Source organism: Sciurus carolinensis, chromosome 17 (assembly GCF_902686445.1).
Source record: "Sciurus carolinensis chromosome 17, mSciCar1.2, whole genome shotgun sequence".
Lineage (NCBI taxonomy): Eukaryota > Metazoa > Chordata > Mammalia > Rodentia > Sciuridae > Sciurus > Sciurus carolinensis.
Genome location: NC_062229.1, coordinates 1,063,772 through 1,091,489, shown reverse-complemented (window position 1 = coordinate 1,091,489; position 27,718 = coordinate 1,063,772). Strand labels below are relative to the sequence as shown.

Genomic DNA, 27,718 nt, shown 5'->3' with positions numbered 1-27,718 from the left:
TGACACCTCTGCTGGAGCCAGCCAGGACCCACAGCAGGGCAGAGCCAGCACCCACTCCAGGCCTGGAGGCAGGAAGACCCGTTTGGGTGGGTAGGTGTTACCAGCCGTCCAAGGAGTGCACCTGAAAGCCATGATGCTGCTCCACACTTTCTTGCTAGAGCTCACCCACAGGGCCCTGTGGACCAGAAGTGTGTCTGCGGCTGTCTGCGCTGCGGCCGGGCACTCCCAGGGGGCAGCGCCAGGGGTGAATTTCCTCACTCCACAGTGCCCACAATGCAGAGAAGAGGAGGCCACCCTGGGCCCAGGGGCCACTGTGCACTCACTGCCTACTGACCACATGCAGTGTCCCCACAACCCCAGCCGCACAGTGGTTCTTGTTAGGAATTAACACTCCTTTCTGGCTTCCTGAGACCAAGGTCTTATTACCTAATTGCCCAGAGTCATAACACTGGGAAAAACAAGACTTGTGGTTCTGGGACTCTTCAACAAGACGGCCCACTTCCATGCGAGGGGTAAGCCCAGAGAAAGGAACACACGCCACACTCTGCATGGATGTCCACACCAGGCAGCGTGACTCCCAGAGCCCACCTGTCCCTCCACAGGTGAACACGGCGCAGTCCACGCACACCTGGAGCATCACTCGACCCCAAGCAGAGTGAGGCTCAGACACACCTGCTGCATGGATGGACCTCGATGTCCTCATGATCAGTGAGAACCGGACACTAAAGGCCAGTGTGGCTCCATTGACAGGAAACATTCAGGACAGGAGAGTCCAGGAACAGGATGTGGTTTCCTAGGTGCCAGAGGCTCAGGAGGGCATGGGGACTGCCAGCTAACAAGCCGCAGCAGAGGCCCCCTCTGACTCCCACACCCGTGAGGTGACCAGGCCCCGTGTCCCGCCCACAGCCTCTCTCTCAGGACAGTAATGTCCCAAGCAGAGAAGGTCCTGGGTGCACACTGCTAGTCTGATGGGACAAGGTCACCACCCAAGCCAGAGCAGCTGCACACCTGCATCCTGCGATGATCACAAGAAACCATCATCCACAGACACGAGACACGACCCCGGGAAGCGGGGAACTGGAAGACCTCCTGAGCCGCCTCAGAGACAGGCACTGCGCTGTCTGCAGCAGTCCCAGGGTCCCCCACATTCCCGTCCCTCCACACCCGGGACGTAACTCAGTGCAGAGGCAAGGCCCCATGCCTGGCTCTCTCTGCAGTTGGCACAGTCCAGGGAGAAGGCCAGTGACCGTACCCCAAACACCCCGGGGACGAGATCTGTGAGTTCCCAGGTGACCATATTCCATTCGTCAGCTTGGTGCTGGGAGTGAAGCACGTGCTGTGTGACTCCCTGGGAGGGGGCTCTGGACGCCCTGCCTCTCGCCCCAGTTCCCCCACTGGCTTCTGCCCACACTGGCCCTGCTCGTTCCTGTCAATGTAGAAGCCACAACAGTGAGGACGGTCGTGTGCTGAGTCCTGGGGTCTGCCAGGGCTCACCCAACCTGGGCGCCCTGGACTCCAACACGGCACCGTCAGCAACCCTCTGAGGTGGACTTTACTTTCACAGCTCACCAGCCAGGGCAGCGTCCGTGCAAGCACGACCTCAGCGCCACTCCTGACCTCCCACAGGCCCCACCTGGTTCCACCCTGCACGCAGGCACGAAGCCCTGGCTCCGGGCCGTTGCCTCTGTGTTGCTGGAGCCAAGCGCTCTTGAATGAACAGCAGCTGGAAGGTGTTCCAGTCTTCAGGTCCCAAGGTGGGAACCTAGAACTGGCCCCGACATGTCAGAGCCCTGCTGATGCAGAAAAAGCTGAAGGAAGAAACAAGGCAACGAGTGCGGTGTCAAGCCAAGCACGGAGGCAGCGGTCTCACGGGAGGACTGTGTTCCACACGACCCTGCGGCCACTGCACACCATTCAGAGCAGGGAGACCAGAATCCGGTCTCCCTGCTGGGCCTGGGTGGCAGAGCCAGCACCTCTTTGTCAGTAGGTCAGACCCAGCCCCATGAAGTCTCTGCGTGCAGGAGACTCAGGCAGGCCATACTGAAACCCAGAGAGGACTGGAACCACCATCCTGGTGGTGATAGCCGTTGACCGGAGGCCACGTCCATGAGTTGACCCTGTGGCTTGGCTAGTCTGCCTACATGCACAGCAGCCAACAAATCAGCATGGGTCTAGCTCAGACTACCACCAGGGCCCACCTCTTGACAGCATCTGGCACACAGGGAGGCACGGGTGGCTCTGACCCAGAGCAAAGGAGGGTTAGAGATGCCAGGGCCTACAGACCACTGAGGGCTGCTGCTGCTGCTTCGGGCCTCCCCAGGCTGCCACAGTCACCCTCCTGTGGACAGCCGTCACAGCCCCACGCGCACAGGGCAGAGAATCCTCTGCAGAGGTGGGGCCATGTGGTGTTCCTGGGGCCGCAGCCACATAGGCTGGCAGAGGGTCTGTACTTTAGACACACGACATCCACTGAGCAGCAGGCCCACCACAAAGCACCAATAACACAGAAGAGACTGGCCTGGCTCCAGGGCTGTGGAGGACAGATGGGGCTTGTGGGCAGAAGCTGAGAAAGGCAAGAGCAGTCCCAGACTCCAGGGAGCCGGACTGGGCTGCAGTCGCAGAAGGGAGCAGATAAGCAGAACTGGAGCCTGCTGGGCAGTCTGTGCACCAAACCTTTGCAAGGAGCTGGGGAGGGGGGGTACCCCAGCCCACGATGTGGTTCTGGGCCTGGGAAAGTACACTGGGCTATTTTTAGGCTCCTCCTGGCTTTTTTCCTCTTCCCTTGTTGAGTAACGGAAGACAAGACTCAGAGCTTGCCAACCAGGGCGCCGTGTCAAAGCCACAAAGAGCTGCTCAGAAGTACTTTCAAGAATCAGGACACAAGTTCCCGCCAAAACTGGTGTTGAAACAGCCAGGGGCATCCTCTAGCTACATCTCCTTGAGAAGGTCTGCCTGGAAAGCAAGACACCGGGAGACAAGACAGCAAGTGGACGCAGGAGGCAGAGGTCAGTCAGACATCTGCTGTCTCTGCTCCAGTGTTCACAACTATACCCAGGCCATGAGGAAGGGAGTCCTTTTCCCCAAATTCTGCTCCAAGCCACAAGTCAGGAGCCATCAGCATAGAAAGAGAGCACCCTGAGTCCCCACGAGATGCAAACAATGAAAATGGGCCAAAGGCCTCAACCAGACTTCCAGACACAAGCTGACCCCAAGGCCCAGCAGCCTTGAGGGTGGCAAGATGAACAGAGATCTTACACCCTCATCCCTCTCTTCCTCTGGGAATAAGAGCACAGGAGGCTGATAGGGGACTGAGCGAGGAACCATGGCAGTGAGAACTTTAAAGCTCTGTGCTTGGAATTCTCACCAGAAATATAAAAGATGTTACAGACTTAATAATGTGCACTTTAGGGAGTCAGGGAGTCTTGAGAACCTGGTGAAGCATCTGGGAAATTTCACCTGTCAGCAGACACAGGCCCTGGGTGGGAACAAGGGTCCTGGAAATGGAAGCGGAGCAGACTTGCTGCCTCCCCAGCCTCTGGGAAACCCAGAGGCTCACAGGTTCTACCCTCACCTCTCAGCTACTGCCCAGGATTGCAAGTCCTGGTCCAGGAAAAACAGGACAGAGGCAGAGGAAGGATTTTCCTAGCTTAGAACTGGAGGCTGGGGTAGCTAGCTATCCAGTAACAAAAGCATACAGCCTCTGCAGGAAAGGACCACAGGTGACATCGCTGACCCCACAAAGGCAGACCCTCCCAATGCAATCTTGGTAGAGAGAACCCAAGGCTAGCCACCTGCCAGCAACAGGTCTCGGGCAGGGTGCGGCTCAGGGCAGAGTCCTGCCTCTGGCCTGCGTGGGGCCCTAGGGTCATCCCCAGCACTGAAATAAAGATTCAAAAGCAGCAGCTTAAGGGGCTGATGTTGGGGCTCAGTGGCACAGTGCTTGCCTGGCACATGTGACGCCCTGGGTTCAATCCTCAGCACCACATAAAAATTAATAAATAATCCATTGACAACTAAAAATAAAAACAAAAATAAATTTCCAAAGTAGATTTTTTTAAAAAAGCAATGTCTTAAGATTAAAAACAAGTGTCCTGTCAGCTGGCTACTGGCCAGAGGGACCCGCACACCCACATGCACATGGGCTGTGACACGTCCACAACACCCTTGGGAAGTGACACAGAGGGCCCTGCAACTGCAGCCGCCCTGTGCAGTGAGGAGCACTGCCACCCAGGTGCACCTCCTGCTAAGTCAGGGCAGCGGAGCTGGACCCCGCCCACAGGCAGCCCTCAGGACTCAGGACAAGAAGATGGAAGAGGGACTCCTGGACAACGGGGAGCTGCCCCCCATGCCAGGAGGCTCACCCAAATGCAAGCCCTCCTCCTGCCAGGGTTCAGGGTGACCACACACTGCCTGAAGGACCCAGGGCAAGGCTGCACACACTCCTGAGTCCACACCCCCGGGGAGCTGGCAGGGAGCCTGTGGTTGGCAGGACGGCAGGGGGCTGCGGGGTGGGCAGGGGTCGTAGCCGCAGCATGGCGCGGTGGCACTCACTGTGTATTCTGCATGCTTTTTTCCATACCATTTCATCCACTTCCTGAACTCTCGGTCCATGGTCTGAAAGGAAAAAAAACCAAACCACCTGTCACACCTGTCAGAACCCAGGAGGCCCAGGAGGGCCAACCCCCCTCAAGGCCATGCTCTCTCCTGCTCTGGCAGGGTCACGCTGTCATGGATGGCAATTTCCACCTGTAGGACAGTCCTGCTGCGGGACACCCCTAGGGTGCCAGACATGTTTCTGCAGGGCAGTGATGGCTCAGGTATACCCACTTACCAAGCCCAGCAGCCTCAACCTTGGGCAGAGGCTACGATGGGGTTGCTCCAGCAAAGGCCCAATCCTCTGCTGCTGAGACGGGGAATGGCCATGGGAGGGGAGTGGGCAGTGAGAGGCAGGGTGTGCAGACAAGAGCTAAGTACCATCCTGCTATGAGGAAGGCAACAGCCACCTCCTCCCAGGAGCCTAAGGTGTGCTATCCCAGGACACTGGAACCAAGGGCACAGGGGCCCTGCCAAAGCCTCTTGCTGCACCTGGAAGGGATGCAGCAATCTGCAGGAAGGGGCTGGTGCTGCAAACATATGCACACTCTTGATTCAGTTAAAATTCCTGGGTCTGCAAAGACTGATGCCCAGATGGGGAAGCCCTGGAGTGGCAGGGTACAGGACACAGCAGGTCTGCCCTCCCTGGGGTTCTCTGCCTCCAACGTGCCCCAGAAGCACTCACCTCCGCGTACTTGGCTGGGATGTCTGCTTTCTCCACTCCATAGTGATGTTTGCAATTGGTGGCTGCAGCAACCTGAAGGACAACCTGCCCCACACCTTCAAGCAGAGAAAGATGCATCAGAGGCCCATGCAGCCTTTGGGAGAGGCACAGTCACCTGGGGACTCCATAGGAGGACCCTACTCAGGGGAGGCCACACCAGGGTGGAGGCCACAAGCTACATGATTATGTCCACTGACATCAAGAGGTACATGCCACAGGACTCTTCAAAAACACGCAATGATCTCTAAAGTCACTTAGAACACCTCAAATGAGCTCCCATCGGACATCTCTGCTCCATCCAACCTCCCAGGACAGTCCTCTGTGGCCCCCAAAAGCAGAATCTGCTCTTGGTCTGAGGAGCCTGCGTGGGTTCCCTGCTCAGACACGGCACAGCTGCAGAAGGCACGGCATGCCTGGAAAGGTGTGGCTCCACCTGTTACCCAAGGTCGCCACTGCAGCACAGACACAGCATGTACCTGGCAGACCAGAAACACCCTCGAGGAAGTTCAACATGATCTCAGGGATGACTCCGGGTTGGAGACACAGCAAGGACCCCCAAAGATGGAGACGATGTCTCCAATCACTGTCCTCTCGGGGCATCTCTTCCAGTCGGCACTCCCAGAGGTGGATGCAGAAGCGAGCACTGCAAGCGCAAGCACCCTGGGGTCCTGGGAGTCAAGGTGGCAATGCAGCAAGGCCTTCGGAACCACCTTCCTCACGCAGAGGTCAGTGCTGTGTTCCAGCCAGGCTTTCAAGGCTGCACGTGACATCTTCAAATAACAATGAGCATGCTACTGAGGACTACCTAAGCAGAGGTGGCCGGCCAGAGCCCAGCCTGAGAACACCTGACTCAATCTACCAATGCAAGGCCACAGGTCACACCCGTCATCCAGCACGTCAGAAGGCTGAAGCAGGAGGATACAAATTTGACATCAGCCTGGGCAACTCAGTAAGACCCTGTCTCCAAATTAAAACAAAAAGCAAACAAACAAAACAAAAAAACCTGGGGGTGGTGACACAGCGGATCAGGAGGCTGAGGCAGGAGGATCTCAAGTTCAAAGCCAGGCGGGCAACTTAGGGAGGACCTAAAGCAACTTAGCGAGACCCTCTCTCAAAATAAAATATAAAAAGCACTGAGGATGTGTCTCAGTGATTAAGCATGCCTGGGTTCAATCCCTGGTACCAAAAAACAAACACAAAAAAAGCCACCGGGATGCGGGCCAGTGACTGAGCACCCTGGTTCACTCCCCGACTGCAGACGACAGTCACAAAGCGTGAACTCTCCAGCAGACACCCAGGAGGGTGAAGAAGGCACCCCTCCAAAATCCATGTGGAAACTTCATTCCAAATGGGAGAGTGTTAAGAGGCAGAGGCTTTGGAAGGGAGCGCCAGCCCCAGGATGGTGTGGGCACCTTGCATGGTTCTCACAAGGCTGGGGGAGCCAGGCCCTGCCCCTCCTGTCCTGCAGGACACAGCAAGAAGCAAGCCTTCCAGGAAGGGTTGGGTCTGGGGGAGGTGAGGCCCTCACAGTGCTGATGACAGAGCCACAACTCGGACGGCTGAGGTCCCCCTGCTCTGGCCAAGGAGCAGTCCCACAAACCATGTACGTGCAGGCAGACAGGGGAGAAAGCCACACAGGCCAAGGGTCAGGGACGGAGCTCTGGGCAGGGAGCAACTGGTGCGGTTCCGGGAGCCTCGCCCCTGGGCTGCTGACTCTCAGCCAGCACCGTCCTCCCCAGGAACGTGCACACTGACATGGAAACGAATGACGGCTCTCACTCACCACTGCCCAAGTCCACAAAGAGGTCGTCCTCAGTCATCTTGATCTCATCAATCATCTGGGCCACCAGGTCAAAGGAGGTCTCCCCGTACACCTCAGGGGAGAAGGGCTCATAGTTGTTGAGCTTCTCGGGGTCGGTCACTGAGTGGTTGTAGACCTGCTGCAGGATGTGCCGCAGGAGCCCATTGGACGGCCGTGTGTTCAGCTTCATGGGCTGGGTGGTGCCCTTCCACTAGGGAACACGAGGTAGCACCAGTCACACACACCACAGGCAGACACAGGGCCGAGCCCGAGACTGGGATCTGGGGTTGGGGATCGTGGCTCAGTGGTAGCACTGATAGCATGGGTGAAGGCCTGGGTTCCATCCCCAGCAGCACAAAAAAAAGGAGAAAGAGTGTGTGCGTGTACAGGTGAGTGTCTGTGTGTGTGTGAGTGCACATCGCACACTCTTTTCTGCCACTGGGAAGAGGGTGTGCGCCGCGTTCTCTGTGGCTCCTCCTGCTTGACTGGACGGCCTGCTCCAGCCCTCATTCCAAAGAGCACTTTCTGACCTTACGCTCACCTGGGCTCACTCCTACCACGTGCAGCCTGGGTCCCAGCAGTCTCTCGCACCAGGCTCACTGTGCACCAGTGGCATCACCTCCTGCAAGAGCGCCTGTGCCCTGGGCCCTGACATGGACATGCCTCCTTCCAAGAAAGTGGTCTGGCCTCATCAACTCAGGCTGCCTGGCCATAGAGGGGCCACCTTTGACAGAAGTTCACCAGGGGGAAGAAACTAGCCAGGAGCTGTTTCCTAGCCCTAATGTCAAGAACCAAAAGCTGGTCGCCATGGCTAGAGCTCATGCACGGGCCCTTGATGGCGCATCCAGAGTCCCTGGGTGTGGCGCCCAGCCCTGCAGTGTCACTGAAGGACCAGCACCCTGCCTCCTCACAAGAGGGTGCACGCACAGCTCTGCTCACCACTCTCCTTGGCCCAATCTCCAGGACTCAGTCCAGCATCAGAAGTTACACCCATCACTGACACCTCACACACTCAGCTGATCGACTGTCCTGTCCATGGCCAACAACGGCAAGCCAGGCCCACTGAGAGCTCCAGAGAGACACGCTTCGTGGTCAGCCAGCTACATGGACACCTCGGCACTGCTTGGCTGGGGAGGGCTCGAGGCCGCCCACTCCACACCTCTGCCTCCCCAGCGGCAACATCTTCCAGGAGGCACCCGCCAGCCATGGCACATACCCATGACAGCTGAGCGCCTGCAGGAGGCCCCACGCCAGGGAAGCTGCGCTCTCCAGAAAGCAAACCACCCTGGAGCACAGGCAGCAGCCGGCTCCTGCTGCAGGTCCCAGCGTTTCTGCCGTGTCAGACAAACCATGCCACAGTTGGGCCTGGATGGAGGACACATGTGTTGCAGGCTAGCTGGAGGGCAGCGGGAGGCAGAGCTCACAGCCAGAAAGGCCACTGACTGCCCACATCTCTGCTGTGGCCCACAGACGCAAGGTGTGTGAGGACACAGTGACCCTCAGGAGCCACTACAGAAAGCAGGACCTGCCTCTGCCCGGTGGGGTCAGCAGAGCACCCCGGGCTTCACTGTCTGTGGACACCTGCCCAGAGATGGCGTGGCCTGTGGCAGCAGCACCTACCAGCTGGTGGATGCTGTCGATGGCACGGTTGTACTTGTCACACAGTCGCTGCATGCTTTCGAAGCTGGAAAGGCAAGGGAAAGTCCTTGTTACCAGAGCGCAGAGAGGATACTTCAGCAGAGCCGACCCCTCGCAGGGAGCCTCCGCCTCCCACCCAGTGAGGGCCCGTAGCAGCTTGGACAGGAGTCGAAGGCTGACCAAGTCCCTGCCCAGGGACTGTGCCAAAGACAGCCTGGCCAGGTTTGGGCCCACACTAAACCCAAGGTCGAGATGGGCCTAGCAGGCCTGTCAGAAAGGGATGTTGTGCAGCAATTCATAAGAAAGGGCCTCAGGCAAGACCAGGACCAGGTCCTCACACTCTGTACCCAGCTGAAGTTCGCAGAAACCAGTCCCTGCCCCTGTGGTGGCCTTGGAGGGTCTTCGTTTTCCTGGCAGGAGAAAGCCACCATCTTTCCTGAGGTCTCCTGCCCAGGGCTCTGGAAGCCACCAGGCATGGAATGAGGGCAGCTGCCAAGGGACAGCCCACACACCTACACTGCTACTGTCTAGGACTTCCTTTCAAATCTTCTGGCATGTTCTAAGATATGAAGAGCATGTAAGAAACGTACCCAGACAGCCGCCAGGAGCCTGGAGCCGCCCGAACACAGCAACTTCACTCCAGGTGCTGATCTCCAGCCCCTGATCACCCACATGCACATGGGTTGTCTTGTTTGGTTTCCTGTTCTGTTTGCAGTGCTGTGAATCAAACTAAGGGCCTCACGTGTGCTAGGCACACACTCAATGGCTGAGCGACATCCCCAGTCCACATAAACATATCCATAAGCTTCTAATCAGAGTCTCCTGGACTCGAACACCAGGTCAGCTATGGTGGCTCCCCCAGAGAATCTGGCTGCAAATCAAGGCATGCCCCGCAGGATTCCAGGATCAGGGAAGGTGCCTCACACCCAGTGCCCACGACAGCCCCCCCTAGAGAATGAGCTGACACAATGACCAAACTGCCAAGGGGGTGTCTTGCACCTGTGGAAGGGAGGTAGCACTAAGACTTTTTTATGCCACTGCCCCACAAGAGGTTTCTTCCCTGAGGTGACTATGGGAGCTGGCTAGTCAGACCCTCATCACACACTAGGGATGCCTAACATCCCTCCAGCCCCCACACCCACCGGCACCCCACACCCATCCCTGCCCAGGATGAGCCTGTGTGGTGTTGGCCCCACATCTGGGTGCGTCTCACAATTTCTCAATCTAGCAGGACTCCACAGGACATCGGCACGAACTTCCAACCGCAGGGCAGTTGAAAGAGGAAGAATCTCGACCAGAGGGGCACACCTACAATCCCAGCTCAGGAGGCTGAAGTGGAGGATCACTTGAACCCAGAAGTTCAAGGCCAGCGTGGTCAGCAAAGGGTGACCCCATCTCAACAACAAACAAAAAGAACCACAGAATTCAAGAACACAAATGACATGACAACCCCAAACCCTGATGAGGTCACAAGAAACCAGTGAAAAGAGGATGATGAGCCTGAAAACGTCAAGACTGCTGCTTCACAAGGACAGGACCAAGAGCCAAGACCTGCCTCCCAGTGCTGGAGCAACGAGGGATGCACATGGGCCAGAGCGCTCACCCAGGTCCTGGGCTGGGCACCAGGCACGCAAGGGCCAGTGGCACCACACCAGCAAGAACCAGGCAAAGTCCCGATGTGCTGCCATGAAGCCCAGCACACCTCTGTGGGCACACCTCACCCTGGCCAGCCTCTGTCCTGGTGCGCATGGTGGGAAGAGCCACTTTCTCAGGCAGGCCTCAGGTTGAAAAAGAAAGGACGCCATTTCTATCTTCTCATATTCCTACTTTTATGTCTCGCATTCAACCTCAACAACTGAAGTCACTCAAAACCTCTGGAGAGCTTGGAGACATTTTCCGGGAGGACCTGCACATGCTGAAGCTCAGCACGGGAGGGGGCTGTGCATGCCCTGACCCGCACAGGAATCCAACCCCTGTCAACCACTGAGGCTCGCCCTGCAGGTCAACTTGTTTTGCAAGTTTCCCTGGAGTGTGAAGGGAGAACAGGGACCACCCGCCTCCATGCCCAAGGCCACACACTCCCTCAGGGGGATGCCCAGAGACTGCCCACTCCCATCTGCCTCTGATATCTCTTCCAAAGCAGACTGAGTCGGGTGCCAAGTCCAAAGCCAACCTCAGCAACTTAGCGAGAACCCTGTCCAAAACTAAAAAATAACAAGGGCTAGGGATGTAGCACCTCTGGGTTCAGTCCCTGAACACCCTGCTGGGGCAGGTACAGCACAGAACGTGTGAAGGGGCAGTTCAGCCCACCATGTGCCTAAGGGAAGGCCACTGCTGTCCACCTGAGGGACTATAGTACTGGGACTACACAAGCACATCTGGTCTCTGCCCTGGTTCCTAACACCCAGTTCCTGTCCCCACGCCCTGAGTGACAGCTATTGTTCATGCTGATGAGGCAACTCCTGGTGGACTCTGGAAGCAGCTGGCAGCAAAAGTGCAAGCCACGACTAGAAGCTCGGCGGTCCCAGACCCACCTCCAGCCACCAGGGAGAGGTGGGAGCTGCAGGTGAGATGAACAACTAAAGGATGAAGCCTGCACACAAAGCCTGAAGACAACAGGGAGTGTGTGCAGGTGCGAGGGGGTGGTGTGTCCGGCTCCGTGGGGCAGAGGCTCCCACATAGGACTGTCTGCATCTCTCCTTGCTCTGGCTGTTCATTTGCATCCTCTCTCACATGCTTTGTAATAAACCAGTAAACGTTAACAGGTGATTCCCTGAGTCCTGTGAGCCATCCTAGCCAAGATGGAGCCTGTGGTGGAGTCCCAGGAATGACCATGTGTTGGGACATGAGGTGGCTGACCTCAGTCTGCATTACCAGGTCAGTATGGACGTACCCTATGAGCCAGCTGACCTCCAGGGTCCCCTGCCCTGCAGAGGTGAATGCAACTCCATTCCCTTCCTGTTCCAAGACCAGGGTGAGACACAAGGACGGGGAAGGTCACTGGGGCTGACATGCTGGTCAGCTGCACGAGTCCCTTCTACGGAGAACAGTGAAGATGTTGTCAGACAAAGCACATCAGATGCTGAGTCATGAGAGGCTCGTAGTCACTCCAGGCTTGAACCTGTCCTGAATGAGCCTCCTGAGCTCCCAAAGCAGCCCTGCAGGTGAGACTGCTCTGTCTCTCTCAGCCTGGACATCCATCCTACTCAAGAAAAATAAAAATTCCAGGCATTCCAGAGATACCTGGCCCTATTCCACCCACATTCTGGGAGGAAAGTGCTAGAAGTGGCCACCACCATACCAGCAGGAGAGCTGCTTGCTCACTGACCACACCCAACTGAGAAGTCTGCGGAGCTGGCTGAGTCCAGGCGCCCAGAGCCAGTGCAGCAGCAGCTCCGGGCGGGAACACTGACTTCTGGCAGGCAGCTGCCTGCTATAAAAAGAACAACTGCTAACTCGGGAGTAATTTCACACACGCCAATTCCAGTTTTCGCAACGTGGAGTTTCCAATTATGTCCTCGCTCTGAGAGCCTTAGCCAATGCCTGATAAACACTCCCACCAAAATAACTATGGAGGCCACAGCCAACCCACAGGGAAATTTAGAATCAGCACACGCCATCTAAGAAGAGGTCACTCACTCTAGGCTGTGCTCCTGCAACAAGCTGCATCCCCCATGGAGGAAGCAGCCGGGCACAGTCCACTTACCTTTTGGTGTCGTAGTCGATTAGAACATAGTTTTCCATGGCAAGCTTGAGATCAGGAATCTCTTCACAGACCCATCTGCAACACAAGCGGTGACCACTAAGAATACCATCATTCAGCCCCACTTCTACACTCCCCCACCTTTTTGTTAACTAGGGATCGACCCAAGGGTACTCTACAACTGAGTCACATTCCCAACCCTTTTTACTTTTACTTTTGAGACAGGGTCTCACTAAATTGCTTAGGGCCTTGCTAAATTGTGAAGGCTGGTCGGGAGCTTACAATCAACCTGTCTCAGCCTCCAGGGTTGCTGGAATTACAGGCCACCACAACCAGCTTACACTCTTTCTTGAACAATGCTTGCTTTCCAACATAAGAACAAAAATCTTTGGGTTGGGGCTGTAGCTCAGTGGTGGAGCTAGGACATGTGAGGCACTGGGTTTGATCCTCAGGACCACATGAAAATAAATAAATAAAATAAAGGTATTGTGTCCACCTACAATGAAAATTATTATTATTTTTTTAAATCTCCCATAGGGCTGGGGATGTAGCTCAGTTGGTAGAGTGCTTGCCTCCCATGTACAAGTCCCCGGGGTCAATCCACAGCACTACAAAAAAAAAAAAAAAAAAAAAAAAAAAAACTCCTATGAATTCAACTCAAAATGTGAAAAAGAAAAGGGAGGCATTACTTTATAACAAATGCAAAGTTTATGATGAAGTTGATGTGAATCACACTAATTTAATAATGACTTCAGAGTGAAATGAATTTACATGTTATGGTAAGAATATAAAAGTTTTTTTTTTTTTTTTAAATTACTGTTACAGGATCTAAGAACAAATCTGCTCAAATCAAGGAGCTCAAAAAGCAACTTACAGCCGGGCGCAGTGGCGCACGCCTGTAATCCCAGCAACTCAGGAGGGATCGCAAGTTCAAAGCCAGCCTCAGCAACTTAGCAAGGCACTTAGCAACTCAGTGAGACCCTGTCTCTGAATAAAATACAAAAGAAGGCTGGGGATGTGGCTCAGAGGTCAAGTGCCCCTGAGTTCAATCCCCAGGACAAAAAAAAAAGCAACTTACAACTAGAAACTGAAAAAAAAGCTAGTATCTGAAGAATTAAAACTAGTCCAACGACAACAATGGCGCTTTTTCAATGCACAGTGCGAGGGAGAACGGAAGGGACTGTGGGTGAAGAGATAGGACCTAGGTGTCAGCCCACCACAGAGCGAGGCCTGTCAGGGCGACAGCCTGCAAACCTTGCAGACAGGGCCGTCTGAAGCCGCACGCCTCCCCCAGGGTGCATCAGCAGAATCCACAGGGACAAACAGCTCCAGGCTCCACGCTGTCAAGAGACTTCACTTCCTAACCAAATGCCTACCAGCAAAGAAGACTGCACGCACAGCGGGCTCCACTGGTGAATTCCCCACACCACGTCAGGAGAAAGACAACCGCGGAGCACCGTGGTGCAGGGCTGCCATCCCAGATACTCAGGAGAGCTTACATTCAAGGTCAGCCCGGGCAACTTGGCGAGATCCTGCCTTAAGACTAAAAGGACTGAGAATGTGGCTCAATGATTGAGCACCCCAGGGTTCAACCTCCATGCCTGGGGAAGGGGAGAGAGAGAAGAGAAAACCCCATCCAACAAAAACCTTTCCAATTTCAGGAGGTCAGCACTGCCCAGATACCAAAACCAGAAAGAGACAAAGGACTATAAAGGCAAAGACGTTACAAGAAGGAAACCTGCAGACCGACGTCCCTAATGAACAGTCTGGTGAGCTGAGCTCACCAATCCATGGGGACCCAGGGGACTTATCCCAGGGAAGAACGAATGAGGCACAGGACTGTCTCCACAAAGCAAAAGGTATACAGTGACACGCATGCCTCTTTAGGAGGCAGGAAATGGTAAAGGGCAGCAGGGTCAGCGAAGCTGCTTCCCCAACTCTGCTCTGCCTGCGGGTCCCCAGCAAGGCCTCGAGGAGACGATGAGTCTGCTCCCCCCACAATGGCACCCATGGGCCTCACTGTCCCTTGGCACAGCAGGAAGCAGCCCTTCTCTCCGCAGCTCGAGGCCCATGGCCCGTGTTCAGCACTCGCAGTCAGACGCACTGCACGCCCGATGTGAGGCAGGGGTGCTCCCCAAACCACTCCAGAACCAAAGCCCCTGGGGCCACTCAGCAGTGCAGCCCTCCCAGTTCCTCCTGGGACCCCTTGGTGTGTCCCTATGGTCACCAGGCCCTCTCTTTCACCTCCATCACCAGCTCACAGGTTCAAACTCACATTGGGGCTGGGTACACTCGGTGGCGGAGACTTGGCTGCCCTGCCCTATAAGCCACATGCAGACCCTAGGTCCCCTCCCCAGAACTGCAATACGCATGCACGTGCACGCATCCACACACACAGGTACAGAAGACACAGAAAGAACGCAGCCGCCCCCCCACTGGGCACGCCTCTCCAAAGGTGGACAGGTGAGGACTTCTGCAGCCACTTCTCGTCCACACTATCCTACAGGTCAAGAACCTGGAGGAAGTGGTTCAGCACGCCACGACACGATCCCCAGACTCCACACAACCAAAACGTCCCAGGGAGCACGGAGAGGCTACCGGAACCTGGTGACGCGAGCACAGTCACAAGACATGTACTCAACGTGCAGAAAGGAATTTATTTTTGCAGGGTTGGGATTGAACTCAGAGGTGCTTTACCGTAGAGCTACCCCCAGCCCTTTTTTTTTTTTTTTTTTTTGACACAGGGTTTAGCAAGTTGCCAGGCTGGCCTTGAACTTGCAATCTTCTTGCATCAGCCTCATGAGTAGCTGGGATGACAGGCCTACACCACCATGCTCAGCTAAAAACGAGTATATTTATACATACTTCCAACACAAAATTTAAAAACTCATTTTTGCTTTTGTTCTATGGTGCTAGGTGTGAACTTAAGGCCTCACACATGCTAAGCACATGCTCCACCACTGAATTACACCTCCATCCCTAAAAACTGTTTCCAAACACACTTGACATAGCAGTAAAACACATGTACTCGGGGGGTGATCTCACGAGAAACCTGCAAGACTTCTACATCAAAGCTATGGAACCACAGAAAGAAGTCAAAGACAACTTGAACAAATAAAGAAATACACTACAGGGCTGGGGCTGTAGCTCAGTGGCAAAATGCTTGCTTAGCATGTGTGAGGTCCTGGGTTCAATCCTCAGCATCACATAAAAATAAAATAAAGGCATGCTGTCCATCCACAACTACAAAAAATAAATAAATAAATAAGTAAAAACAAAAAGAAAGAAATACACTACAGTCACACAGTAGCACCGCCTGTCATCCCAGCACCTCTGGAGGCTGAGACAGGAGGATCACAAGTTCAAGGAAAGCCTCAGCAAAATTTAAAAAAATAAAAAGGATTGAGGATATGTGACTCAGTGGTAAACTGCCCCTTGACTAAATCACCAGTACCACACACAAAAAAAAAAAAAAAAGAAAGAAAGAAAGAAAAGAAAAGAAAGAAGTTTGGTGTAGAGGTGAATGCCTATAATCCCAGCGGCTCAAGAGGGCAAGGCAGTAGGATCCCAAGTTCCAGGCCAGCCTCAGCAACTTAGCAAGGTCCTAAGTCTCATAGCAAGAAGCCGTCTTAAAATTAAAAATAAAAAGAGCTGGGGATGTGGTTCAGTGGTTAAGCACCCGGGGTTCAATCCCTAGGACAGAAAGTATACGACAGTGTTGCTCAGTGGTCCAGCACTGCCTTGCACGCCTGAGGCTCTGGGTTCTAACCCAGCACCACAAAAGAGAAACAAGCGAGAAGCATCCCTTGTGGAACAGAAGCCTGGAGCCTGTTCAGCTGGTCCTTCTCCCCAGAAGCAGATGCAGGCTCAAAGCAAGGCTGTAAAAAGCCCAGCAGGCCTTTCTGGGAAACAGACAAGCTGACTCCAGATCTGACATATAGGCAGAGAGCCAGAACCGCCAAGACAGGCATGGAGAAGGACAGTGCTGGAAGACGGGCGCCACAGGGCTGATCCCTGCAGCGCATGGTCCCTGGAGGACCTTGTCTGGCACTGGTAAGGCAGAGGGAGGACAGAGCCTGGGGACAGGAGTGGGTTTCAGGGCCTTCTGCCCATACTACAAAGTCTGGGCATCAGCACCCTTCTCCTGGGCTTCTGCTCCCTGTGGATACGTTGGGACCCAATAAAACAATAGACCAGAAAATCAGTACCACACAAAGTTCAACCAAGTTCAGTTAGTGTACGGAGATGTCACAGCCATGTGGCACGGGTGATGACAGCCCAGGCTGTGTGTTAATAATGCCAAAAGAATGGCACTCTAACCTGCTGAGACCTCAGCCACTGCTCAGCATCGAGGTTCCTTCCACTGACCAGGAAGGGGCCCCCTCTGAAATCCCTTATCTGCCATAAGACAGACCCCTAATCGTCTCCACCCAGCCCTGAAACCTCCTGTCTCAGAGGTCAAGTCAGGAATGTGACCACACCTAGGTAGATTCCACCAAGAGACAACTCCAGCAAGAAAGGCCCTTGTTCTTCCCAACAGGCACTTATATCCCTCTAAAACTGCCAGAAGGAGCCCCTCATCTCCCTCAAAAAGGTGTTTCAGCTTTGATCACTGTGTGCATGCTTATAACTCCTGGTTACTCTAGTGAGTAACTCTGCTAGGACTAGCCTCCCAGCCCACATCCACTCATTTTGGGGAGCCTCCAGACAGCAGAGCGTCATCGGGGCCAAAGGAGCCACAAGACACAGGTGTAGCTTTGCTGCAGGCCTGAACCGGAGCATCCTGACAGGAAGTGGCTCCATGTTCCACACACTGGTGGGATAGAGGGCCTCACACAGCATCATCCTGACCATAGAGCTCCTGGGAAACAGGCTGCTGCAGCCTTTTTCCCTATCCCCACCTGTCGCTGGCTCTTCTCTGCATACTCATGCAGCAAGTATGCAACGGGTCAGCGGGGGATATGTTAGGGTGAGGGGTAGCCCCCAAGACCAGGGACAAAACCCAAAGGGTAGGGACTTAAAAAGACATGGAGGAAAGCAGGCTGCTCTGGAAGGGAGGAATGCCCTGAGACCCTGCTAGCTCAGTTTTCATCTCTCCCACAGGAAGCTGCAGCTTAGGGACCACATCGTACAAATGAAAATACCACATCAAAACCTGGGCACAGAGCCAGCGCGGTGGGGCATGCCTGTCATCCCAGTGACTCAGGAAGCTGAGGCAGGAGAATCATGGGTTCAAAGTTGGCCTCAGCAACTTAGCAAGACCCTAAGCAACTTGTCTCAAAAAAAATAAATAAATAAAAAGGGCAGGAATACAGTCAAGTGGTAGTATCCCTGGGTTCAACCCCTGGTATGTATGCATGTATGTAGGCATGTACAAACAAACAAATAAATAAATAACCAGGGCATGGTCAGGTGTCGTTGCATATGCCTGTAATGCCAGTAACCCAGGAGGCTGAGGCAGGAGGATCACGGGTTCAAGGCCAGCCTGGGCAACTTAGCAAGACCCTATCTAGAGATAACATTAAAAGGGCTAGAGATGCAGCCAAAGGTACAGCACTCTCCTGGCACACGCAAGGCCCTGGGCTCCATTCCCAGGACTAGAGAGAGAAGAGAAAAACAGACTGGGCATTTTATGTGACAAGGGTGGCAGGAGACCACAAGAACAGAACAATGGCTCCTGGGCAGATGGGAAGGTCCAGGGTTATCTGTGCCCGCCTCGAGGCCTCTCCTGAGAGCGCCCCGTGGAGGCCTGTAACCTGCAGGAGCGCAGGCCTTATGCTCTGGATACCCCACCCGACAGGTGCTCTGCGATGCCCCAGAACTCACCGGATAGTCTCGATGATCTCATGAGCAGCATCGTGATGTTTGTCCTGAAAAAGACAAAGCAGTCACTTAGCCTGTCTAGCTACCCTCCCTCCGGACACGACAGCAGCAAGTGGAGGCTGAGGCCCGTTTTCCCGTGAGCCACACCAGGACCTCCCACCTCTTTCCATTTCTCACGTGACTTGGCTCTGAGTCCACCCCCAGGAGAGGACACCCCAACACTGCAGTGGCTGTCCTCCTAAGTCGCGACTTCTGGGGATGCCGACCCTACTCCTCCCCAGGGCCACTGCAGACTAGAGCTGCTCTCTGTAACTCTGCCTCTGCAAAGCCCAATGAGGGGTTGGCAAGCTGCTGAGCCCACAGAGACCTGGTTCCATCTGTAACGAGGGGTCCCCATCACAATGAATGTCCCACACACATGCACAGCTACCCCAAAGTCCAGAACGTGCCATGAGAAAGTCTGCCCGTCCCAAACCCACCTCATCCCTGCTCTCGCTGCACCCCCACGGCCAGCAGCCCAGTCGTGGAGCCCCCCGAGCCCAGGAGCATGAGCACTGTTTACACATCATATACATGCCCTACATGTCAACAAAATGTAGGCAAAAGGATAAAAAGAAGGGGCAGCAAAGAGCCTGTGCCCCCCACCTGCCTGGGAGCCCTGTGGGGGACAGGAGCGGCAGCCTGGCCTGCAGATCCCAGAGCACTTGCCTGCTCCTCAGGCTCACCATACTCCCTTCCAGAAAACACCAGGACGATGGCTGCCCACCCACTCTGGCAGTGGACAAGCCTGATGATCCACACCCACCCCATCCAGGGGCCTGCACACGCACACCTGCACACATGCAGGCACTCTCCTTGCTGCCCCTGGTTCCAGACTGAGGAGCTGCAAGAAAAAATCTGGACATCCCATCGCCAGCCATCCTGTGTGTCCACAGCTGCTCTCCACCAGCCTGGTGCTGACGGCCATGGCAGAGCACCCACAGCACGCCCCACCCTGCCTCCAGATCTCTCAGACCCAGGCCTCCAGAAGCCCTGGCCACCGCATTCCACCATACCCCATGTGCCACGGACTTCCCCAGTGCAGCCCCCAGCTGTCCAGTATGCAGCCATGGGTCACATGTGACGGTGAGCATTTGAAATGCAGCTACAGACTGAGGCCACAAGTGCGCACCATACCTGAGTTTCCAGATGGGGCGCAAGGGACACAGAACCTCATGGTGAATGAAATCAAGACACTGGAGGTTCCTAGGAAGTCCACACACACAGAGCTACTTCTGCTGCTGCCCCACACCCAGGGGGTTGGGCTGATTGTCCCAAGGTCACCCCAGACTCTCCTGGAGCACCTGGGATACAGAAGCACACCAACAACGATTTGAGCCAGACACCTGGAAAGGACAGAACTCCCTGTGGTGTGGAGCACAGAGGGCCTGACATGCCTCACAGGGCCTGGGCCAGTACCATGCCACACCCAACCAGGCCCCTCGCAGGGCCACCAACTGGCTCACACCTGTGCCTGCTCTTGGCTCAGGCCAGTTTTCAGAGCTCTACAGCCAGGGAACAGCACCTGCCCCACAGGGACGCTTACAAGAAAGGAGAGTTTGTCTGAAAGAATTCTGGAAAGGGCACCGCACGCCTAAACAATCAGGGACGTCAGAACGACTCTTCAGACACGCTGAGCTTGTTTCAAAATGTCTCTATGGAGATACAATTCTCACAGTATACAACTGGCTCACTTAAATATACTATTTGGGCAGTAAAAAGCTTGCCTAGCACCAGGCACAGTGGCACACACCTATAATCCCAGCAGCTCCAGAGGCTGAGGCAGGAGGATTGTGCAGGGAACGTGTTTCCAAGATCCCCAGTGGATGCCTAAATCATTGCAAACCCTTTTGCATGATACCTGTAACAGTGTAATTTAAAAATTAAATACAGCAAGACGTGAGCTACAATCACTGCAGAACCACAACCTCACACTGCAGAAGTGAGATCTGGAGCCCTCAGCAAGTAACATGGGCCACCTAAACAAGCACTGTAAACCACAGCAGCCAATCCAGTCACCAAGATGGCTGCAGGACACACTCACAGTTGCCAGGACACACAGTATGGACGTGCTGGCAAAGGATGCTGAAGCCCCAGGAAGAGCGCAAGGATCAAAAGTTTCCATTATGCTATGCAAGATGACATGCACTTTAAAACTTGTAAATTGCTTATTTCTGGAATTCTCCATCTAAAATTTTCGGGCTGAGGCTGACTATGGGTAACTGAGACCACAGGTAGCTGAACCCTCAGGCAAGGCAGACTATACTTCCACACGGGAAGATAGTTCCCGCCCCTTTGTGACACAGGTTGCTCCTTCCAGGGCTGCTCACCTCCCCCAACTAGAGCAAGGGCAGGGAGTTCTCCCAAGAACCAACCCTGCACCTTCATTGACACACGCACAGGGGTGGGGCGAAGGCAAGCAAGTCCCAGGGTCGTGGTCAGCAGGCATCTCGAAAACCAAGAGAACCTACCCGCATGGAAGCCACATCCACCACAAGAAATCCCAGGTCAGGGAGCGGGCCAAGTGTGGCTCCCGGCAGGTCCCCTACAAGGGCCACTTGCACACCCTCGTTGCTCTTCTGCAACGAGGCAGGTCCCAGTTCTAGAATTCCCATACCAGACTGCAGAGCAAGACACTTGTACCAAAGCAGAGATCAGCAAAGACCAAGCAAGAATACAGCGGCAGGCTGGGGTGTGGCTACACGGTGGACGCCTGCCCGGAACAGGGGAGCCCAAGGTTCATTCCCAGCACCACAAAAGACAGAAAAGACCTCAGAAGTTCCAGACAAGGACAGCACTAAAACAAGCACAGCACTCTTCTGCAGGTTTGGGGTCCCTAGACAGTGGTCCAGCCTCAGACTCCCTAGTCTGCACAGCAGACCTTCAGCACACCTCTGTGCTGCAAGGCCTGGGGTCCGCTGACTTCCTTCCCTGACCCCTGTCAGCTGGAGTCCTTCAGGCTATGGCCCCTCAGACTTCAGCATCTGAAAAAGCCCAATCAGATCTGCAGGGTAGATTTGAAGCCCCCCCTCCACACTCCAGCTCCAGGGTCTACACAGCAACAGGTATTGCTCCCAGATACCTCTGACTTCCTGTCCTAAACAGAGGCTGCAGAGTCAGGAAAAGTGCTTTAAAGAGTCATGTGCTCTCTGGCCAGGGATTGGCTCCTGGGCTGAGCAGAGCCTGAGGAAAAGAGCTACTCCACCATGGAACTCAGTTCTCTGGGGAGCTGGAAACAGACATCCAGAAACTGCAGAAGAAAGTTCAACCAGCCACTGCTTTTATGTCTCACTGGTTGTAACAACTACCCTTACATGGACCCCAAAATAACATCGCACCTGGTACAGAAAAGCCAGGGATGGTGGCAAAGTCCTGCAATCCCAGCTCCTAGGGAGACTGAAGCAAGAGGATGGCAAGTTTGAGGACAGACTGGCTCAACATAAAAAATAAAAAGCACTGCAGATGCAGTTCAGTGGTTAAGCACCCCGGGGGTTCAACCCCCAGTACTGGAGGGAAAAAAGGGCAAATGACTCTGCTCCAAATGATTTCCTCAGGGTGGGGCTTCTGAGTCAAGACGTCGAGACCTCTTCACACTTGTGATTCATCGGGTTCTTGGGGAATGTTTTCTGCTCCGTGAGAAACATGGCCAGGTGGTGAATCACCAGGAAGGAGAGCTTTCTGGGGTTATAGCCCCACTCAGCGCCACCTCTGACCCGTGCATGACAAACCCACATCTAAAAATACTCCGGACAGCCAGAGCCAAGCTCCCGCAGCTCACACCTCCTGCCGCAGTACTTCATGACCAGGAAAGCCCCAAAGCCAGCAGTCGCTGGGGCGTTTAGTCAAGGATCACCAGCCAAGGAGTTACAGGGACCTCACCAGGCCCCCAGGAGAGAAAGGAGAAAGCCGAAGACAGGCATCCAGCAGAGAATCCGCCAAGGGACCCAGATGAGGAGTGCAGCCACGATGGGTTCTGGAAGGGTAGGTGCCGCCCCTCACGCCCAGGTGGGGCAGCACGGCCCTCAACCTGGCTCCCGATGTGGGCACTCAGTGCTCCAGCACCCCATGTGACACTGCACACCAAGAGGTGCAGAAGAAGAAGATCCCAGAGCAAGAGGCCACAGGGATCTGGGTATCTGACATGTGCCTGGCCTGACAGGTGCATTCAGCGAAAACACACACTCTATTTCAGACTTGAAATGGAATGAAAATCTGTTATGAAATAAACCCACTCCATGATTTTTTACTTTTCACTATGTTGTCCAAGTTGGCTTCAAACAACCCCTGCCTCAGCCTCCTGAGTAGCTGGGATGACAGGCACAACACTGCACTGCACTTGGCCAACAGCATTTTTTTTTTAGTTGTAGATGGACACAATACCTTTATTTTACGTATTCATTGTATGTGGTGCTGAGGATCGACCCAGTGCCTCACACATGCTAGGCAAGTCCTCCACCACTGAGCCACAACTCCAGCCCCGTCAACAGCATTTTTTAGACTTGACCCTGAACCTGGACCACAAAGGGCCCTTGGGCCTGGTCCACATCGAGGCAAGGAATCCACGATAGAGCTGCCCTGCTTTCTGGCAGGCCACTTTCCATGAGGAGGAGGACAAGCACACTGTGGCACAGCTCCCAGGGCAGTACTGAGACCAGAGCAGCTGAAAAACCCAGCAGACCCAACAACTGCTCTATGACAACTCCACTGCCCGCAGTCACAGGGCTCCCCTAAAGGTGCTGGGCGAGTGGCCTTGGAGGTCTCTGAAGAGGGACTGATGCCACCCACCCACCCAGGCCTCTAAGGGTGACGAGGTAGCACGCAGGACGCAATAATCAATCTCACAGTCAGAACGCTCCTCAACTTCACAGGAGATGCTCCACTGCCACAGACCAACGTGGCCTAGAGCTGGGCCAAGGGTGACAGGCAGCATTAGCGGCACAGGATCAGCTCTCCCTTCTCCCAGCAGCGCACAGGGAAGTGGCACTGCGGTCCCCACACACCAAGCGACAGCAGGTGTTGGCAGAGGTCTGGACCACCACCCTGCCTGCAGACACCAATTTTCTGCCTGGGCACAGGCCTGCCATTAGCACCACTCAGGATGAAGGCCAAGGCCTGGGCCCCAGTCCTATGACCTGGCCCTCGCACACCTGCAGAGTCACTAGGCCATGAGCAGGAGAGAGGTGACACACACGGCAGCACGGATGGGCCTCAAGGAGGACCTCGTGCTCAGTGAGAACCAGAGACAACTGGACACAGTATGTGACTCCATTTACAGGAAGCCTCCAGAACAGGTGAGTCCTGAGACAGGACGTGGATCTGCAGGCGTAGGGCTGGGAAGGGGACGAGGTGACTGCTCATAGGGATGGGCTTCCTCTGGGGCAAAGGAATGCTCTGAAACTAGAATATAATGGTTGTACAATCTGAATATATTAAAAAAATAACTTGCAAACTTCGGGGTGCTTTGGGGGCACTATACACTATGCCACTTAGCTATATCTCCAGAGTCCTTGTTCTCATTTGTTTTTGTACTAGGGATTGAACCCAGGGGCACTCAACCTCTGAGCCACACACCCAGCCCTTTTTATTTTTTGAGGCAGGGTCTCACTACATTGCTTAGCGCCTCAGTAAGTTGCTGAGGCTGGCCTTGAACTTGTAATCCTCCAGTCTCAGCTTCCTGAGTTGCTACGATGACAGGCATGGCCACCGCACCTGGAAGGGTAGACACCTTCACGGGGCTAACTGAAGTTCTGACACAGTCCTATGTGACATACACTTTCCTAAGAAACCCAAAAAATGCAAATGGGGCCAAGGCAACTAACAGAACACCCATCCAACCAACCGCATCAAGCACCGGCCTGTGCCCTTGCCATCCAGGCAGGGAGGCACAATGTCTTTCTCAGGCTCCACACCACTGACACTCAGGGTCCTCCTGTGTCTTGCAGGCTACTGAGCAGCATCCCTGGGCTCCCTCACTGCAGTTATGACAACCACAGATGTCTCCACAGCCCCCTGCCCCAGAGAAGCTGGCTTAACCCTTAACCTTTTCAGAGTCGAGGGCTCCCGCCTGAGCCCCCAGCACAGCGTCCCTGGACAACACCATGCAGTCCACAGGAGGTCCTGTGGGCACGGGGTCCTCACGCACCTGGGACAGAGCTGCCTGAGGACAAGGGGGAACGCAGGAACTACTGTGTTTACAAGTGTGCCTGCACGAATCTAGGATCATTCCAAGTCAAAAGCTCCCCTTGAATAACAGGGCAGAGCTTCCAGTCAGAGGCCAGGCTCAGGAGGCCCTGCAGCTCACGCCACCTCCCAAGAGCATCCCCACCCCCAGACCCCTGCTGCCTGCAGTCCCCGTCCGGAACCACGTCCGGAACCACGAGCAGTGTGGACCTGGATGTCAGCCACCACGCACCACAGCCAGCGCTTCCTCAGGCCACACACATCACCAGCTTGTTTGTCACCCTTTCCTTTCTCTACTAAGTCCTCTACCACGCAAAGCAGGACACTCACCCAGAGACCAGCCTCAGAAAACACCTCTGAGTCATGCTGCCCACGACTCCCTGCCGCCCACCAGCCCAGCACACTCATCGGAGGGGACACTCAGTCCAGGAGGCTGTGTCTCCAAGGCCCACTGCCTAATGAGTCACCAAGAGGAAGGCCACCCAGCAGCCCTCAGGTTCTTTCCCTCTGCTGCCTGCCAGGCAAGTAACCAAAAATGCCACTTCTACCCTTCCCACCACAAAAGGGCCTTCCTGCATTAGAAATGCCCCTGTGAGCTTGGTGATGAGGTAGCCAGAGGTCACCCAGACCCTGAGTCAGTGCAGCCTCAACACGCCCATCCTCTCAGCTACATCTGTCAGCTCAGTGGTGCAAACCCGTTTGAAGCTGGCCATTTCTGAGTGTGGACAGTGCAGGCTGTTTCTACTTCCTTCCACAGAGGCGCCATCCTCCGAGAAGTCACCCATTCGGACCCAAGGGCCACACTGGCAGCCTCTCTCCCTGGGACCTCTGCTGATCTTCTATGTGTAGCACTGTAATTCTACTGACCTTTCTTCCTTGTAACTGAACTACCTTGTTGGACATGCTGGCCATTGACTGTCATACCAGTGACTTGGGAGTGAACTTGAGTAGGATCCCAAGTTCAAGGCCGAACTTGGCAATTTAGTAAGACCCTGTCTCAAAACAAAAATAAAAGGGTCTGGGGATGTGACTCAGTGGTTAAGCACCCCTGGTTCAATTCCCTAGTACAAAACAATAACAACAACAATTGAACTACCTTGGTTATGTAGGTTCTAGAGACTAGAACACTATCTTGTCCTCTGTGCTGGGTAGGGGCACTGAACATATTCTGCAGATGCTTTGAAATGAATAACGGATAAATGCAGGTCACACTTCAAATGTATCGCCTCAGGAATACTCTGATCCGCCCAAAACTTAAGCTTCTGAAGTAGTCCATTTTCTTAACACAATAATCATGAGACCATCACAAAAAGTACTGCCCCCTCATTTCTGAGAAAGCAAAATTCTTCCATGGGAATATGTCAGGTTAAAAGAAAGCACTGTAGCCAGGCACAGTGGCACACACCTGCTATCCCCCTGACTCTGGAGGCTGAGGCAGAAAGAGTCCAAGTTCCAGACCAGCCTGGACAACTCAGAGCCCTTGTTTCAAAATAAAAAATAAGGGCTGGTGACATAGCTCAGTGGTAGTGCATCTCTGGGTTTTAGCCCCAGTTCTGGAAAGAAAAACAAAGGTACTGCAAAGCCCTAAGAAGCTGCTGCTCCTCACTCAGGCCCAGGGGGAATTTTAATCCCACCCCACACCCACAACCTGCTGGCCCTCAGACAGGCAGCATCGTGACCATGGCAGGAATGGTCCATGAGGTTCAGGCACCAGGCCAGCCCCAATCAAGTGAGGTCCTGGCCAGAGGGAAAGGCGGTAGGCAATGAGTCTGAGTCCCAACTGCCACTGCAAAGCCAGATCTTGTCAGGCTGAACTGAAGGTCTTATTCATACAGGACGGGGACAAGGCCACTGTCACTAAGTGAACTTTCACCTTAGTACCAGGGGAAAAGGACAGAGCAACCTGGCAACAGCACTCTGCCTAAGCCCCTGATGTCAGGTTCAAGTGCCGTTCTTAACTTTTATTTTCTTCTCCTTTTTTTCAGTACCAGGGATTAACCCCATGGGTGCTTTACCACTGAGCTACATCTGCAGCCTTCTTTATTTTGAGAGAGGGTCTCACTAAGTTGCCCAGGCAGGCCGAAAACTCGCAATCCTCTTGCCTTCTGCGTGCACCACTGTGCCTGACTGGACCTCTACATTTTTTTATTTTTAATTTATTTTCTTGTGCTGGGACTGTAACCCAGGACCCTTGTGTATACTAGGCAAGTACTCTCCCACTGAGCAATACCGCCAGCACCTCTGAACTTTTTCAATACCCCAAAATGGCAACTTTTAGGGTGCAGAATGGCAGTCCTGCTTCTGAATATCCTCAAAGTGAAGGGAATACTTCAGTTCATGTAAAAACCTGTGCACAGATGTGTAGAGCTCCTTTATTCTAATCAAGAAAAACTAGAAAAAGAGTCAGTGTCCTGTAACTACAGGATAAACAAAACCTGGACCATCCATCCAAGGGATGCAGCTCACCAAAAACCAAAACTGAAGACTGGGGACGAGCTCCGTGGCAGAGCTCTTGCCTAGCATGGGCAAGGCCCTGAGTTCCCAGTACAAGAAGAAAAATAAATAATAATAAATATTTGACTGGAGAAGAAACACATAATGAGATTTGGCTGGGCACAGTCACACACAACTGTAATCCCAGCAACTTGGGATGAGCTGGCAGGAGGACTCCAACAGCCTGGGCAACTCAAACTAAAAAATAAAACTGGGCACAGTGGTGCATGTCGGCAATCCCAATGACTTTGGAGGCTGAAACAGGAAGATCACAAGTTTGAGGTCAGTCTTAGCAACTGAGAAAGGCCCTAAGCAACTTAGACCTGTCTCAAACAAAAAAAAAAGTAAAAAGGACTAGGATTTGGTTCAGAGGTAAACCACCCCTGGATTCAATTCCCAGGACCAAAAAAAAAAAAAAAAAGAAAAAGAAAAAGAAAATGAAAAACATCTTGGGCAGGGGGTGTGGCTCATTGGTAGAACACTTGCCTAGCAGGCACCAGGCCCTGAGTGTGATCCCCAGCACAACACACATAATAACAACAATAATAACAAAGACTGGAGAAATAACTCTGAAACCCAACAACCTGGATGAGGTTTAGATACATTTTGCTGACTTAACTCACCAGAGTCAAGGGGCTAAGCACTGTTGGTTCATTCATCTAACATTATGGTAATGACACAACCAAAGCACAAAGCAGTCTAGGCAGTCAGGAAGTAGAAGGCA

General features: G+C 54.0%; 1 protein-coding gene across 6 annotated transcripts in view; it reads right to left on the bottom strand.

Annotated features, from left to right (window-relative positions):
* The window catches only part of Dot1l (DOT1 like histone lysine methyltransferase), a 54,281-nt gene that overhangs the window by 24,524 nt on the left and 2,039 nt on the right, over positions 1–27,718 (bottom strand). For 4 of the 6 annotated variants that reach the window (XM_047531563.1, XM_047531566.1, XM_047531565.1 and 1 more), the window contains exons 2-7: positions 18,286–18,329; positions 12,463–12,537; positions 8,739–8,802; positions 7,101–7,329; positions 5,279–5,373; positions 4,552–4,614 (exon numbers count right to left, since the gene is read on the bottom strand). In XM_047531563.1, the coding sequence (XP_047387519.1) occupies positions 4,552–4,614; positions 5,279–5,373; positions 7,101–7,329; positions 8,739–8,802; positions 12,463–12,537; positions 18,286–18,329 (570 nt within the window). Of the gene's footprint in view, positions 1–672; positions 2,497–4,551; positions 4,615–5,278; positions 5,374–7,100; positions 7,330–8,738; positions 8,803–12,462; positions 12,538–18,285; positions 18,330–27,718 lie in introns of those variants that run through there. The other 2 variants (XM_047531568.1, XM_047531567.1) reach the window with 1 other exon arrangement.